General features: G+C 43.6%; 1 protein-coding gene across 2 annotated transcripts; it reads left to right on the top strand.

Annotated features, from left to right (window-relative positions):
• Positions 1 to 223: 223 nt before the first annotated feature.
• fam193a (family with sequence similarity 193 member A) lies at positions 224 to 17,121 on the top strand. 2 transcript variants are annotated; one of them, XM_069166785.1, is made up of 23 exons: positions 224 to 769; positions 2,265 to 2,339; positions 3,945 to 4,187; positions 7,059 to 7,234; positions 7,329 to 7,496; positions 7,917 to 8,163; positions 8,297 to 8,421; positions 8,579 to 8,726; positions 8,838 to 8,912; positions 9,003 to 9,077; positions 9,168 to 9,280; positions 9,831 to 10,073; positions 10,223 to 10,379; positions 10,568 to 10,714; positions 11,228 to 11,506; positions 11,834 to 12,056; positions 12,186 to 12,494; positions 12,882 to 13,164; positions 13,264 to 13,450; positions 13,709 to 13,948; positions 14,106 to 15,003; positions 15,546 to 15,627; positions 16,070 to 17,121. In XM_069166785.1, the coding sequence occupies exons 1-23, from the start codon at positions 548 to 550 to the stop codon at positions 16,161 to 16,163; spliced, it is 4,809 nt and encodes a 1,602-aa protein (XP_069022886.1). In that variant the 5' UTR covers positions 224 to 547; the 3' UTR covers positions 16,164 to 17,121. The 2 variants fall into 2 exon arrangements, with proteins under 2 accessions (XP_069022886.1, XP_069022885.1); XM_069166784.1 differs by having other exon boundaries at positions 12,186 to 12,542.
• The last annotated feature ends 379 nt before the right edge of the window (positions 17,122 to 17,500 follow it).

Genomic DNA, 17,500 nt, shown 5'->3' with positions numbered 1-17,500 from the left:
TTTTTTTTTTTTTTGAGGAGGAGGAGGAGGAGGAGGGGGAGGTAACGGGCAGACTAATCCGCAGGTCGAGCTTCCGTTGTTCACGTTTATCTCGGCAACAACTTTACTCCCTGCAGTTTGCCGTCACGTGATTTGTACATAACAAACTCCATTTCCCATGAGCCTCCTCGGTGGGGGAGGAGGGGGGAGGAGGGGAGGGGAGGGGAGGGGGGGGGGGGGACGCGTTCGGCGTCGCAACGCGAGCCGAAGCCTGGTTGAGTCAGGCGGCCAGAGGCCATATTGGAATCTATGAAGTCGGCTTGCGCTTTGATGGACCTGAGCGTCGGTCGTTTTCGGGAGTCTCTATAATCGCTATCCCGGATTTGTACACGAGTTAATTGCACCCGGGCAATTTCCGCTCGAGACTCTTGTCAAGTCCGGACGGCAAGTTGTCTCGCTTTGTGTTGCGGGGAGGACAAAAAAAAAAAAAAAAAAAAAAAAAAAAAAAAAGGGGGGGGGGGGGGGAGGAAGAAAAAAAAAAAGAAGAAGAAGAAGAAAAAAAAAAGAAATGAGTCCAACCGATGCTAAACGAGGAGCTAAACGCAGGAAGAACAAGCGGGGCGGTGGCAGTAGCTGCAGTGCTGTCTGCAACACCAGCGGCGGCAAGGCCGGGGTTGCTTCGGCCCTGGGCTGTGCGGGAACAGCGACGCCGGCCTCGGTCGTCAGCTTTCTAACACCCGGGAGTACCGGAAGCGGGAATCTAGTCTCTGTCACGGGCGTCGCCGGAGAGGTAAGACCGTCTCACGACGTTAACCGGCGGATGGTCGAAGCGGGGAGGCGAGCAGCGGCGGAGGAGCGAGTTATCAACGACACATCTGATGTGGGCCCGACACTGATGCGAGGACACACACACACACACACACACACACACACGGGCAGCTAGCTCGCTGTCAGAGGCGACGCAGCCTCGGAGTTAACCGGCTTTAATCACAAGACGATGGTCGTTTTCACGCTTTTTAGCGGAAGGTTGTTTTCGGTGAGTTTGTTTGGTCGCAGCTGAAGCGGTTAAACCGGTCTGATGGCGACCGAGTCGTCAAAACATCAAGACGAGCTCGCTTTCGGTCTGACCATCGTTGTTAGCTTTCAAGCGAAGACAATCGTAGCTGTAAATCGACCAAAAAAAAACGACTCGGACGCCGCGGAGCGTTTATTGTGGAGGTAAATACAGCCCCGTGTACGGGGAGATTAACGCCGGCCGGAGCCGAGGTGACTTCTGCGGCACCATTATTTCACACGGTTCACTCTCGGGGCTGTTGTTACCCTGATAAACACGGGTGCTAGCTGATGCTAACAGTTTTTAAGACACCAAACAACTTCAGCCCGCCGGCGGGTCTCGAAGTGTTTTCACAAGCTGACCTTCCGGTCGGTCCTTCATCAAGATTGGAGTTGAACTTAAACTATTATTTGTCAGAAGGAAGAGCATGCTTCACTAACTTCAGTGATCCGGGTTATCTCCTTGAGTTAGCCCTGAAACAGTAGCTGTCCACAGACACCGTAATGTGTCACAGACTCGTTTAATATCTCTGTTAGTTGGGTCGCAAAAATCCCAAATGTAGTCGATATGTGTTTAGTCGTCAGTGTCTCTGGGTATTTTAATGTACTTTTGTAGCTATTCATTTAATGAAAGACTGACATTTATCAGATGCATGTTTGATATACACACACACACACACACACACACAAACACAAAGCCAGCCTGTTTTATTTACAGAACCACATGTTGGTGTTTGTTTGCCCACATACAGTTTGTTTATTAAGTTTACATAACATGTAATTGCTGTAGTATTGTCAAGTCATTCATCTGCCACGAAGGCAAATGTAGTTATTGGGTTTAGATAATCGGCAAAATAAGAAATCAGTCATGAATGTTTATCAGTCATTTTATGTAAATCGACAGAAAGCCGAAACTGACTGCACGCCTGGCTCGATATCCAAGATACAGGAGTCGGGTGGGGAATATGTTTGATTGTAATTTGTTTGTTTACAGACATGATTTATGAACACTTTATGTTTATGTAGTAGCTTGTCTGCCTTGTCTGGGCAGGCCTCACTGTACACATCATAGTCCACTGCAACTCCACAGCCAAATCACTCACATTCACCAGGCGAATCACTTGTAAAACTTGTATTAAAGATGATCAAACTTTTACTGGCTGTTATTAAGCAGCCAGGTAAGTGCCCGTTGGTCAGTCATATGTAAACACTGAGCTGTTTGTGTCCCTCAGGTCAAAGTGAACAACAGTGTTACACCACAGTTTACGGAAGGACCAGTAAATGCTGACTTCTCCGGAGTCCTTCAGGTAAATTTGACGTCAGGTGTTTTTGGAAGTTTATCGAAGCACTACAGAAAGATTTTTCTCCCGAAGTCCCGTCCCATTTGCCAATGTAAGTCACACTTTCACACCAGAAATGTAGGTCCACGTGACGGGGCCACGCACTCGGTTTGGTCTTTAAGTTATTTTCTTGTATTTTTAATACATTTGAAACATTACGTGTCTGAGGCGACATGGTTGTCGCAAATATTGAGCATATTCAGTTCTGATAGGACTTGCTCCACAAACAGTTATGCATTCAATAACAGCAGCATATTTGTACTTGATCTCCACATCTGGAACATAATTATACCTTTTTTTGTTGTTGTTAATAAGTCAGAAGCAGCTTCTCGTTACCATTTTTCCAGAATTATAGAGACTCTTACTGCTGAATTGCGACTGTCTCGCTTACATGCACAATAGTAAGCATTCAGCAGTAGAGATATATTTGTGTGCGTGTAAGACAACACACATGGTGAGCAAAATAATGTACACCATCCTTGTTCAAAATATGTCATGTGGCTGCTGAACTGAACTACTGTCTGTTTTTGTTACCACACATCGTTATATTTGTCATGTTATAAACACTGCTTTTGTTACGCTGCTAAGAAATTACTCCGGGTCAGTTCAGGTGGAACCTTATTGTTTCAATACAAAGCCTTAATTTACAAAGTTCAAATTGTTGTAATGAATTGAAAATAGAAAAATATGGAGTATTGTTAGATATTGCTATTTGTTGAATCCAAATGGATTGTATTAAATCAAACCATGAACTACTTCAGCTGTTGTGCTCAGTGTGATCTTTGCCTGTATGTTTTCATATACTGCAAACAATTGGGGGAGAGAAAATTGGCCAGCGTTTGGGTTTACTGATCTACTTTTCGATTCAGCAGTGATTCAAAAAGAATATACCACTGCTGCAGGAGTGGGTGAAGTTGAGTAACTCACAGCACCCACAGATTCAAAATCTCCTGGGAAGCACTAGACACCTTTTTAAAATGTAGCTGAAACGGATGCAAAGCAACCTGCTTCTAAGAATCCTAAAGCCATCGTACTCACTGATGCACACCATCAATGCGGATGTCATTAATTGAAACTTCTTGCTGCTAATTATGTGTTCGGGCCCCTCTGTGGTTCGCTCACTGACAGTGGCTCTCCATTAAGAAAAGGTTGCAGGGTTTTAATGGAGTGCACTGAGGCTGTTTAGACAGCTGGCTTACCTGGAGTGCACTGGGTCACAAAGGATTAGAGTTCAATCTCGGTTAATATATAGCAGATGCCGTCCAATCCAGGAAGAAATGTTGGTAAATGTTAAGTTTTACTCAAAAAATATAACTTGGTACATTATTTTTAATGAAGGAATCTAATTTGACCACCTGTACTGACTAACATAGTTTGATATTCATTGTTTTTTTTTACAAACAACTAAACCACTGTTTTTCTTTGTAGACCCTTTACAAATATTCACAGATTCTCCTGTTATACGCTTTTCAATGCAATCACACCGTAACTTAATGCAAACGCTTTAATGGCTGTGTAAGTCACTGTATATTTCTCTCTCTCCATTTCCTCCTCCTAACATACTCGCCACAGACCCCATTCACGTTTGGCCTGAACCAGCGGGCGCCCTACACAGCTGGTGATCGCTGCCTCTTATGCCGGTGTGAGCGGAAAGACAGTGTCGTGCCTTTAGAGGCAGGTATCTCGGGCCAGAACGGTACGGCACAGCCCGACAAGACACCCAGTGCCCTCCAGCTGCCTCTGTGGGTGTGCTCCGACTGCAGGCGCACAGTGGAGAAGGAGGACCGACATACTACTCTGGAGCAGTCGTTGGGGGTAAGCCATCTCGATGTAAAGAGATTTAAAAGTTGTTAAAAACGATATTTTGACAACCAAATGTTTGTGGCTGCAGGGAAATTGCTGGATCTCAAAGTATCTGTCTGAGCATCAATGCTACATATCTGCAGTTTAACTCGCACAGCTGCAGTTTGTCTTTCAATGGATGATGCAGCTCTTGTTTTAATTGGCACCTCTGGTTCTTTGCCAGAACAGCCAATACAGATGCAGCTGACATGAGCAGCAGCTGTTGCTGTAAAGAGAATATAATGACGGGAATACAGTAATCTGATTTTACAAATATGATTTTATTTATTTACCCAACTATGTAAAAGCTTCTTGCTGCTTCCGCTTCAAATGTGTAGTTTCTGTCGTGTTCCAAGGAAGTCCCAGTGGATCAAAATATAATGAATGCATATATGAATAGTACATTAAATATTCAAGTGCAGCTATCAGTCGATTAGATAAGTCAAAGAAAATCAATCAGCAACAACTTTAATAGTTGACTAGAGGTATAATAAAACATTTTTAAACATGGTCACGTTTGATAGAACAAATAATCAATTAATCAAGAAAAAAAAACTTGCAGGATAACTGATTAAAATGATTGGCAGGCCTAGTCTCAGATATTCCTTTCTGTCTGATGGTTTATACGTTTTACTTTTCAGATTTCCTTTCCACATCAGAGAGTGACTGTACATATCTTCTCAGGTTTATGACGTATAAACGACATGATGAAAGAAGGCTAATACTAGGGATGCCCCGATCACGCTTTTTCTGTCCCGATACCTGGACTTTGGGGAAAGGCCAATCCAACACCACTGTTTAATAAGCTATGTGCCTCACTGCGCGTAAAAGACGGGGATCGTTCTTTTTTGTGTGAGGAAAAATCAGGCTTGAATTCATTGGATGAAATAACTCTTTCCAGCCAATAATTTGTTGTTAGCTCCCTCCATGTCTTGCTCCCTCGTTCTTCCTGCCAGCAAACAACCGGGTCTACCGACGCGCTGCTGACGCACGACATAGTACGCGCACTAAGATGTAAACAAAGAATTGAACTGAATAGATCACTGTCAATGTCACTCATACTAGCAATTTGAGTTATTTTCGCACCGATGCATCCCCAGCTAAGCCGTCTTCATATAAAGAGCCTCTGTATGTTGGGACGGCTCAAGATACGTGCTCCACTCGCGTCCGGACGACTCTAATTTAGCTGTGGACAAATCTTGTGATTGAACGCAGTATTTTTTTCACAGGAATACAAAGTCAGTTTTCTTTATGCGGGTTGTGTTTTTAGGGTGTGATTGATGGTCGTAATTATTAAATCTGCTGACCATTAACTCTAGACTATTGACTTTTTTTCCCCCAACTTTTCCATTTCCATTTTGCAAATCGATTTTCCATATCTAAATTTGACTGAGAATGATTTACAATAACAACATTTTATTAGCAGTGCAGATTGTCAGAAATAGATAAATATTCGCTCCACCTAACGCTGACTGTCACCACTGTTTCTGTATTTTCCTTGCTGCTGTTTTAGCTATGTTTTGGGCTTATAGACTTAATCCTCAAGTAAATTATCAATCAGAAGTAATGTGTACTTGTCTTTGTTGATCCTAATTATTTTCTAATCTATTTTTGTCTCAACTGACTGTCTAATTTTATACTTAAAACACTTTTATGACATTAACACTTAAATGAATCAATATTCTAAGTTATTGTTAAGTATTATATCTCATGATTACATTTTATTAGTCGTTGGCAGTTGCTTCATAGAACTGGTTATTAGTCTTTCTATTAGTCTTTTGCTTTGCCTTGGATGCTGGCCTTGGTTTCCACATAAACTTATTGTTTAATTACATCCTAACTGCAGGGGTTTACTATGCTGAGTCATAACATTAGGATCCTGTGGTAAACAAAGCCAAATCACTGGACGGCTCTTATGAAGCAGCTTCAGACACTTCGCACATACTTGCAGCGTCACGGGGGCAGCTGCAGCTCAAATGGTGGAGCGGGTTGCCCACTAAGGTTGCCGGCACAATTCCCAGGTCCTCCTGTTCTTGGGCAAGACACTGAACCCCAAGTGGCTCCTAATGGCAGGCATGTTTTTTGTCAGTTCTGTAAAACTGGCAAAAACATCAAATCGTTAAGCACTTTCAGAGCGCTTTTGTGAAAAAGTGCTACGTAAGTGCAAACCATTTATCATATAGTGTAGATCTAGTAGCTTAGATCAGAAACCAGTCAGGTTTTGTCTTTGAAATTGAGGCCACCAAAGTCAGTCAATGGTTCTATATGTAAATGTTGACATATTTAAGAGAATTTGTGCCTGCGACCCATTTTAGAATATTGAAGTAGGAAAAAGGATGGAGAAAAAAAAAAGACACTTGCTGTGGATTGTGTGAACTTCAAATGTTTAAATAGAGTCACGTCTGTCCCATGGTGTTATCCAAAATAGCAAGACATTTTTTGGGGGGGGAATTCAAGATTTTAAACTATCAGTATAATGTGACTTTTATGTCACCATCCTGTTACTTTTTGGCGCCTATTATCTTATAAGCCCATGAGACCCACACAAACAAACCAATCAATCTTCGTCTGGCCTTGTAGCTGCCACAGTAGAAAAGGAGATAGTTGCTGATGTCTAGATCTGCAAATACAGTTGATCTACATTCACCTTACATGCTATATTTTAGCTTACTGAACACACCTGTTGAGATGCGCACATTTTGCCAATCATATGATGTACTTTTTCTTTGGACTTAGACAGAAAATCATGATAAACATTATCAACATTGCTCACTTGTGTCTTATATAAAGATTGTGCTGTTTCTTAATCTGCTGTTTTTTTGTTTTTTTTTCATATTGCCACAGAGTCAGGACTTTCTTTTGCACATGCCTGTGGGTAATGGAAACCTGGGCCAGGAGGCAGCCACAGGGGACAGACTTACCACTGCTGCTCCTACGCTACCCATGCTCCCCGCCCCGGACCTCACCGCACCGCTGCCTGCTGACACAGTGTGCAGCTGTGATGCCTGCAACGAGAGACGGTCAGTTCAGATTGATTACCCCAAAGGAAATTTACATCCAGTTCAGTAGGTGTATTGTCTGTGAGTTTTATGGCATCCTCATGAATTCATGCAGGGAGATCTCTGCCGAGTCGGAGAGGGAGTCGCAGCAGCTGCAAAACCACTGGTCGGAGGTTCGCTACCTGGTGCGCTGCATCTACCGTCAGACAGGAACACCACTTGCAGATGACCACGACCAGCCCCTGGAGAGAGACAAGGAGGGCATGAAAGAGCTGGTGGACAGGTATAAGCGCAAACAGAAGTCCATCTCAGTTCTTTCTTCTCTCTTTTAGGGTGTGTTTCCACTAGAGGTCTCTATTGAGTTTTAAAAGCCTCTTTTGATGCAGGAAATGAGCTTCTTCAAAAACAATCTGAGGTGTGATAGCCTCTGAAAGCAATGATGTCAACAAACTGAAACGGATTACTTTTCTATTGTAATCAGACAGGCCCATAAAATGGCATCATTTACATTCTTGATGTGACAAATGATCTGTTATCTTGCCATGACTCACTAAGGAAAAGATTTAAACTGCAGATTGAGAAGAGAAGACCAGTTGTACTTGGTAGTAACAACGTTTTGTTGTTATTGTTTGGGGTTTTCATTTCCACCCACTTCTTTAGTCTCAAATTGCTGTGTATTAAATGCTTTATTTTCCTCTTGTAGACTCTGTGAGAAAGACCCCTATCAGCTCTACCAACGGTTGGAGCAGCAGGCTCGAGAGTATGTATTGGAAATGAAGGTTCGGCTACTGAAGCACCTTTCTGCAGGCTCCAAGACTGCAGGACCACCGGGGGCCCTGGCTGCAGCCCAGGGTCCTCCTCAGGCCCACCAGTTCATCTCACTGCTGCTGGAGGAGTACAACGCCCTCTGTCAAGCTGCACGCACCATCAGCAGCTTCCTGCTCACGCTGGTTTGTTTCCCTTTTGTGTGTCAGATTGAATGTGTAACCAATCTGCAGTGTTTCTCCTTGTTCACTTCTTAGCCGATGTTTCAATTTGTAATATAAACCTTTTTTATTGTCCTTGTTTATTTATTTTTTTCAGGAGAATGAGCACCTCCAAAAATTTCAAGTGACGTGGGAGCTGCATAACAAGCACCTTTTTGAGAATCTGGTTTTCTCTGAACCGATCTTACACAGCAGTTTACCGGCACTCATTGCACAGCTGAAGTAAGACATGGTTAAATTATACTTTAACTTTGCACTTCATTTTTTAAAAAGCTGCTCTGATTCAACACAGATTGGTGTGTTCCTGTCTTCCTGTGCCACTCAACAAGCGTCCACAGTACTGGGCCAGCAGGCTTAATCATAATCCTATTTTTTCCAGACATGGCACAGCCTCCCATGATTCATACAATGAAGATATGTACAGTACCTTGTTAGAGAGCTACCAGCAGCTGCAGCAGGAGATGGCCTCGGTGGCTGCTGAATGGCAGGAGTGCGAGAAGAGGATTGATGACTATGTAGATGAGCAGGTACACACGCACACTCAAGATGAAACAAAAATGAAAAGTATCTCTGTAAAGGTGGTTCTTAATGTTAATGATTAATGGCGTACTTTTTTTTTTTTTTTTTTTTTTTTGCAGCTGCTTTTTAAGGTGGAGGGTCAAGGGGTCACCAACCAAAGAACAGAGCCACACAAGTCCTTGATTAGCAAAAACGTAAGAGATTAAAATGACGTCTGAACACTGTACTTTTCTTTCTGTCTTATGTTTATTTTGTATGTGCTGTGTTTATCTGCCCTTTTCCAGACTTTAAAGACAAAGCAGCGGATGCTGAAGGAGGACTGGGAGTTCTTTAAACAGAGAAGATTTATAGAAGAGCAGGTACGCGAAAGGCTAAGACTCTGCTTCGAAGGATTTAAAATCTACATTTGTATGGTTTGGAGAATTTCAAATATTTTCTTCTATTAATAGTTACCCAACAGTAAGAAGTCATCCAGCGGAGAAAACAACTTCACAGACACTATGAGAATGCTCTCATCTCGTCTGACTATCCCAGACTGCCCAAACTGCAATTATAGAAGAAGGTAAGTTCCCGGGATCAGTGGTGTGTTATTGTCTGGCCTGGATCATGTCGCTGCCAACGCAATGAATTTCAAACATACCTAAAATTATTTTTACCGACAAATGTAAAAGTATTTTTACAGAATAATTTGTTGAGGTTAGTTTTGATCTTTTTGTATCAAATAAACGATTACATTCCCCAAGTCTTCCCCAAGAGTTGTTACGGAATTGACTGAATATAATGCTTGTGGTTTTATCCAATCAGTGAGTTAACTTAAGAACTTTTTGGATCTCCTGTAGGTAGAGATTGGTAATAATCAATTGTTATTAAAATAACCTTATATTAAGAGCAAGGATGTCATCCTGTACTCATGATATTTTGAACACGTGAAATATTCCTCTTTTTGTTTTGTTTTCTTTCTTTTTTTTTCTACCACCAAAACAAATTTTACTTCAAGGGATCTGACCTTCGACACATCCTGTTCATTACATCATAAACTACAAATATTGAGATAATCCTGTTATAATGTAGCATTACATTTTGTCAGTATCACTCACTTCTTCTTCCAACAGGTGCACATGTGATGACTGTAGTCTCTCCCACATCCTAACTTGTGGCATCATGGACTCGCCCATCGCCGAGGACCTCCACATCAAGCTGCCCTTGCAAGGGGAACCTCCCCGGGACTACCTGGCGGAGGTTCACCCTCCCAGCCTGTCCTCTGGCAGTTCAGCATCTGGCTCCAACTCCAGTTCTCCCATCACCATTCAGCAGCATCCAAGGCTCATTCTGGCTGAAGGGGATACCAACACTTTGTAAGTCAGCCCTTTACCCTCCTATCAAATTTACTTAATGTACACATCCTAAAATACATGATCATAAATTAAAACTTGTCTTCCTGTAAGCAATAATGTCCTCTCCTTTCACTCTCCTGACCTGACTGTTCTTTTCTCTCTTGTTAAAGTATCAGTGATGATGACGAAGTGCCTCCGTTGTCCAGTAAGTTTGGGGACATCTACCCTATAAGTGGTTACGACGACAACAGTGTCGTGACCGCTGCTGTGAACGGCCTCCATAACGACATCAATGGGGAAGGTGACAACATGGCACTGAAGACAGGGGTGAGTTCTCTATTTAAAGAAATAAAAAAATGCCCGAGAGCTGACCTGTGAATTTCCCTGCCGAGTTTCTGGATGACAAAATCAATATTCATTATGAGTGGGTTTACAGGTAGTTTTGGAAACTGTTTTGTGTACTGATCCTCATCTATTTCCTAATTCCGTGCTTGTTCCGCACATTTCTGTCTCAGTCTCCTCACATTACCAGCAGCAGTAGTTCATCAGAGGGTGACGAGGAGGAAGCTAATGGGGAGGTTGGTGGGGAGCCCCCAGGGCAGCAGGAAGAGCTTTCCTCAGGAAATACTAACAGTCCTCCACCCTCTTACAACCACCAACAGGTATGGCTACACTTGCAAAGGGCTTTCTTTGACATTCCTTTGGGAATGCCTTAAATGACCACATTGCACATACACAGACATAGTTGTGGAGGCATAACGAAGAATGTTACTTTTAATGGTTCTAATCCCTGCTGGTCAAAGGCAGAACTGTTAGCTATGAGCGGTGCACAGACATACACCGAAACAGTGGTACTGAAAATGCCAAATACCAATGTTTACTATTGTTGGTTTAGCAAAAGAAGACATAATTCTCAAGTGTACTTCTGACTTAATTTCTTAAATAAAAACAGAAAATTTGGATTTATCACACGTATTTGAAAAATGCAGAGAGCACAGCTGAATTGAATCTTTGGGGATTCAAAGCATTGAGAGGGGGCGAGCACCCCCTTACGACGTACAAATACACTATACACTTGCATATTATTTATTTCATTAAAATTTGATGTTAAAGGGCAAGACCACACCCTACAGACGAAAAGTAATCTTGTCTTGACTTTATATCACCACCTTCAGGTAGAACAGGTCCAGCATGCGTGCGAGTGCCACGTGTGCAACCAGGACCCCAGCTCCTCCACCCTGGGCCCTGCCACATGCCTGCCCCCCAGTCGGCTCCACGCCGCGCCTCCCCCTGGTGTCGGACACCAGTTCTTTACAGACAGCAAGACTCCCCCCGCACACCCTGCCCTCCACTTGTACCCACACATCCACGGCCACCTGCCCTTACACAACTTCTCCCGGCCCCTACTGCACCCTACACTCTACCCACCCAGTCCTCCTCTCACACACAACAAGGTGAGGATATCATGCATCCAGAAGGCGAGGTAATTTACCTCCTGATTACTGATCAGTATGCAAAAGTTATAGCTACGAGAGTGTCTCTTAAGGGAAAATGTATTCATTTCCTTATCACTGGGGATTTTTTTAAGGTTCCAGGAACAATGCTAAGCTTAGTTGTATTCTAGTTTCACTTAGTGTCACTGTAGTTTTTTTGTCTGCCACCAGGGGACAGACTGATCCCAATCTAAGAAAACCCCATCAGCAATCCAAAACACAATTATCTGCTACCTTAAATTTGCTCATCTCATAATCCCCAACTAATGACCATTTTTCTTCCTTAAGCCTCTTCCCCCAAGCCCTACATCAAACCACTCAGCAGCCAAGCAGCCAGCCTTCAGCTCATCATTACCAGAGCATGTATACCAGAACTGCTTCGGTGGTGCAGGTGGAGCAGGTGACTGGAACAGCTCGCTGCAATGCCTCTCACTCAAGTTTGAAAATCTGTGGGATGCTGCTGTGATGAAGAGCTGGAATCCGTCTATGCTGTTGCCTGAATCCCTGCCAGGTGAGCCACTCAGGCGCAGCAGAAATGAACAACAATTATGATAAAGTTTAAAAAAAAAAAAAAAAAAAAAAACTCAAGTCAAAGCCGGCTAGAATGACGGCCTCCCTCGTGTTTTTTGTTAACCCACAGGTGACATGCTTGGACCCCCCCTCACTGATGTCCCCCTCCCTCCAACATCATCTATCGGCCCCCAAGGGGAATATCCTTCACTGCCCACACCTCTACCCCCATCTTCCTCCTCATCACTGTCATCATCTTTATCATCATCGTCGTCGTCATCATGCTCCTCTTCAGAAGCCAAAGAGCAGAAGAAGACTGGCGCCAAGAAGAAGTGTCTCTACAATTTCCAGGATGCCTTCATGGAGACCAACCGAGTGGTGATGACCACCTCCGCCTCCACGTCCTCTGTGTCCTGCACTGCCACCACTGTCCAGTCAAGTAATAACCCACCCATCCACCTAGCATCTAAAAGACCCAACTCTTTAGGTAATATAGGAAGTAGGGGTAGTGGTTAGGTTTGTACTGATGATGGGGCTTTGTTATGATTGGGTTATGGGCCACTAAGACAATCATCACTTTGACAGTTATACTTTAGGTGTGACATCCTTTGTTGTCTTTTACTGCCGGAACCAGGAATGTCCACTTAGCAACTCTATTGCTCCGTGTAGCCTATTTTTCTTGTTTTCCACATACCGTTGGTTAAGTACCGTTTAATAGCCAGGCCTAGTTGTTTGATTCTCTGGGAGCTCTGTCATTGACCAAAGTGGTTTTTAAGGACCATAAAAATTTAAATGGTCTAATTCTGTCCAACTTTGTCTCCTCTAGACGATGTATTTCACAATCTGGGTAAAGAGGACCACAGGCAGCCTACTTCAGCCCCCCCTAGAAACAGCTCCACAGGACTCGCCTCCCTCCCCCCGCTCTCCGGCCCCGCTCTGCCCCCAGCACCCACCACGCACCTCTCCACAATGGGATCACAGCCCTTTCCAAAGATGGCCACTCCAGCCCCAGACTTTGTGGAGTCCCACCAGGGTCTGTGCCTCCCGCCTGCAGAACCTCCAGCCTCCTTAATGGATGGTCCTGTCAGTGCCCCACCCAGTGTCTGCAGGTACATTTTATCACTAGAATTAAATCGATGTATGACGCAGAAGAAAATCCAAGGCAGGTAATTTATAGGGACTGGTTTTCAATGTAATTATTATTTCAGCGATCCTGACTGTGAAGGCCACCGCTGCGAAGGGAATGGGGCGTACGAGCACCAACCGTACGATGGAGAGGAGAGTCAGGATGAGGACAGCTGCTCCGAGCATAGCTCCTCAACCTCCACTTCCACCAACCAGAAAGAAGGAAAGTACTGTGATTGCTGCTACTGTGAATTCTTCGGGCATGGCGGGGTAAGACTCAAATTTACGTTTTCTTGAGGATGCAAATTACAACAACTTATTTAAATTTTATTTTTAAATTTAAAGAGATCTTAAATTTCAGTTCTGCTTTCATCCTATTTGGTTTAGATTCACTGCGTAACATAAAAACGTGAAAAAAAAAAAAAAAAAAAAGGGTTTTGTAGTGTGGTGAATAATAATAGCTTTTTAGCTTAACGCATGAATTTATTCACGATATCGTTACTGAGTGCAACACTGTTTTATTGACAGCCCCCAGCTGCTCCTACCAGTCGAAACTATGCAGAAATGCGGGAGAAGTTGCGCTTGCGTCTGACAAAACGTAAGGAGGAACAGCCGAAGCGTGAGGAGCAGCAGCCGGTGATAGAAAGAGATGGAGGGGTGGAGGACCACAGGCGGGTGGAGGATCTGTTGCAGTTCATCAACAGTGCCGACAGTAAACCTGCTTCCAGTTCTAAGGCAGCCAAACGAGCCAGGCATAAACAAAAGAAGGTAACTGTCCCGCCACATAAGTTCAAAGCCCCTTTTTAACATTATCACAAGAACCTCCAGTAAAGATCCATCTAGTCTAAATCTCTTCTCAAAACTAGTTGGAAAAACAATAACTTGTTGTCATTATGCTGAAAGTGTATGTGTCTGTGTGCTTCAGATGGAGGAGAAGGCCCGTCTGGAGGCAGAGACCCGTGAAAGGGAGGAGCAACAGTTGTTGGAGGAGCAGCAACGGCGGCAGCGGCAGGAAGAGGAAGAGGCAGCCCTTCAAAAGGAACTGCTCCGACTGCAGGAGCTGCAGCAACACCGTGCTGCCAAGAAGAAAAAGAAAGAGAAAGCAAAGGAAAACACCGCTCCCCCTCAAAACAACCCACAGCCCCTCAAACAGACAGCTCAGAACGTCCTAGATAACCTTCAGAACGGAAAGTCGCAGCTGCTTCAAACCCTCATCCGCCTCCCTGACCAAAAGGAACCCAGATTTGACCCCACACCCCGGCCCACCTTACAGCACAGCCCAAAACGTGCCACTGAAAAGGGGCTTTCTACCGGGACCAACATCCCCAACTGTCCAGCCATCCTCCAAAATGGCACCGTTACATCCCCGCTTGAGATCAGCAGTAAAGTTAAGACCAAGCAATTGGCTAAGGTGGCCACTTGTGAGGCTGCTGTAAAGAGAGCTGCAGAGTTACCCAAGAGCTGCGATGGGACTGCAAAGCTAGCCAATGGCACCACCCCTACCACTGCAACGGACACCAAAGCAATGCGAGTCAGGCCTGCCGAGGACCTAGCTTCTCTCCCAACCACTGAACCACGGGGGGAGGAGAGGAGTAATAACAGAAGTGCGAGTGGAAAAAGGCAGCAACAGCAACCCCTTACCCAAATAAAGGAAGACAGGAGAAGTCCCCCTGTATCACACCCTTCCCCATCTCCTCCTCCATCCTCCCAGTCTGAGCAGAGCCAGCAGAACGGCAAACCTCCCAGTGCAGAGTCCCCGCAGCCTAAAGGCAAGACCAAGAAGAGCAAGAAGAAGAAGGGGGACAAGATGAACAGCTCAATAGGTCAGTGGCATTATGAGTCATGATTTGATTTTGAAGATTTAACTGGTTGTTAACAATAAACGAAAATTCATCTGAACCGGGTTCACTGCTGAATTAACTGGTGTGGCTACACGTGCATCATACTAAGTGAGGGGAAATACGAGCTTAACAGGACACTCATGGGCAGCTGGACTGGCCAACATTGTGTCTATTTTCTCACTTGTCTCCTGGGTATTCTGCGGTATATCCACAGCGTCACAGCATGATTAGCGAATTGCTGATCTCATTTATGTTGACACCCATGTGGAGTTTCTTAATGCAGCAGCCACAGATACTGTGTTCAAACTAAATCTCCCGAAGTGCTGTGAACACTTCCAACCCCCAAAGTCCCCAGACTCACTCGGGCAACTTAATCCTGCTGGACCAGCACACTGCAATTATATCCAACTTTGGTACTCCCCAGTGATAGGAAACAGTTTGTTTCCAAGTTTCTATTACAGATGAACTTTATAGTACGCTTACAAACAAATATTTGAAATTAGATGTAATTTATTTTGTTGTAGATGATGTATTCTTGCCCAAAGACATCGACCTGGACAGCACTGAGATGGATGAGACAGAGAGGGAGGTGGAGTATTTCAAAAGGTACGTGTGTTAAAGTAACTAAACATCACCAAATAATAATTGCAATTTTCCAAAATGTTGAGGATTTTTTCTGTCAGTGGAGCTGCAAAGTTTTTAGAAGAAAGTTCACGCACAGTTCTCACTATCAATTAGAATATGTTCTACTACTCGACAGTTAGATTTCTGTGTGATTAAAACATTTCGCTGGTCCTGAAAAGGCAAACAAGATGACAACCGGTACAAACAAAACGTGCATGTTAACATTGCAGGCTTCAAAAATGTAAAAAAAAATTTGCAGATGTTTTTAGAAGTAAAGAAATGCACTCAATATGTTTGTTATCCCTCTTGGATACAAACTGAATAGAAACAACTCCACAGACTCCACAAGGCGCCTGTAACTTTAAAATGTCCACCCGTGTGATGCGTCTTCGCAGGCTTAACATCTGTTTTTCTGTTTCTTTAGATTTTGCTTGGACTCTTCTCGGCAGACCCGTCAACGGCTTTCCATCAACTGGTCAAACTTTAGTTTGAAGAAAGCGACGTTTGCTGCACATTGAGGGTGTTAGTGAGTGACTGTCAGGACACAATCAGTACCTTAACAGCTATACAAACCCACCACCGACCCTCCACCCCTATCCCTGTACCTCCACCCAACTGTTGTCCTCCCAGAACTTCTCTCCTGCTGTGCCCAAATCACACCCACGCTGCCTTGCTTTGTTCTTGTCACTGTGTGGTTCCAACACAGATCCATCTGGACTGATCCACCTGCAGAACTAAAACAAAAAGGAAATGACACAAAAAGAATCACAAAATGCTACTTTACATCTGATTAATTTTCCTTGCGTGCTTGTGTGCTTTTAGTCTGAGTTGGGCATTTCTCTTGACTGAAAAAGCCATGGTCTGAAATTATTTTCTTATATTGGCTTACCTGTCGTCAAAAGATGCTTACTATGTCTGGATGGTTTCCTCCCCCCACCCAAAAAAGAGACAATGGAAACTACAAAAAAAAGAAAAAGAAAAAAAGAGATGTAATGAATTAAAAGCTGTATTTGAGCTATTGTGGCTTACTATCCCATCGTTTCCCGTTCCTGGCACGCCATTTCATCCACATGATTGACATGGGAATGGGCTCGGTTAGCTGGTTTCCACTCCCCCGCACCCACCACCCCACCACCACCACCACCACCACCATCACCACCACCCTATTTCACAGAAAGGAGGAAGGCGTAATACTTGACAATGTTCTTTTTTGGTTTTTAAGTTCTGTTTAACAAACTGTTGAGTAAAAGTGTACCAGTTACAGTTTTTGTTTTCTTTATTTTTGACCTGTAGCCAGCTTGTATCAGAATACTTTCAGAATGAAATTGAAAAAGAACAATACTCACACTATCAATCTGTTATAGAGTGTATATTGTATTAACACTGAAGCCAAACTGGCTACTTTTAACATATTGTTAAGTAATATTAAATCTTGTCTTTCTTTTTTGAAAGATGGAATACAGTAGTATGGCAGGATTATGTGTCTTGTGTCAAATCTTATTTCCTACATGCAGTAAAAGTTGTCCAAGGACATGCACACTTAATACCAGTGTTTCTGGCAGAGAAAATCGATACCTCGTTCTACAAACGGCACCCAATTAGCTCTGCTCAAAGACTGGAGGCGTGGCCCTACAGCTAGCCTGGCTCTTTCCAATGGTAATAAAAAAAATCTGCTTACAAGGTGTAAAAATGTGTCAAAGTTTAGCCAACACATAACCACTCATGAAGCGATACATTTTTTTTTACACATTGGTTTGTTGGGATTAAACAAGAAATATCCGTCAGCTTTACAAGGATTTTCTCACCATTATGTTGAGCTGTTCATATTTACACGACGGACAGGAGAGTGGTATTC

This window comes from Embiotoca jacksoni, unplaced genomic scaffold (genome assembly GCF_022577435.1).
Source record: "Embiotoca jacksoni isolate LCO1_2020_lvr unplaced genomic scaffold, fEmbJac1.0.p SCAF_4, whole genome shotgun sequence".
NCBI lineage: Eukaryota > Metazoa > Chordata > Actinopteri > Embiotocidae > Embiotoca > Embiotoca jacksoni.
This window is presented reverse-complemented; position numbering and strand designations above follow the sequence as displayed.

Excerpts from the sequence above, each read along its gene's own strand:
- fam193a (XM_069166784.1), top strand. The coding sequence starts at position 548 with ATGAGTCCAACCGATGCTAAACGAGGAGCTAAACGCAGGAAGAACAAG. Across the intron at positions 770-2,264 it reads TCACGGGCGTCGCCGGAGAG|GTCAAAGTGAACAACAGTGT; the intron begins GTAAGACCGTCT and ends TGTGTCCCTCAG. Across the intron at positions 12,543-12,881 it reads TAAAAGACCCAACTCTTTAG|ACGATGTATTTCACAATCTG; the intron begins GTAATATAGGAA and ends TGTCTCCTCTAG.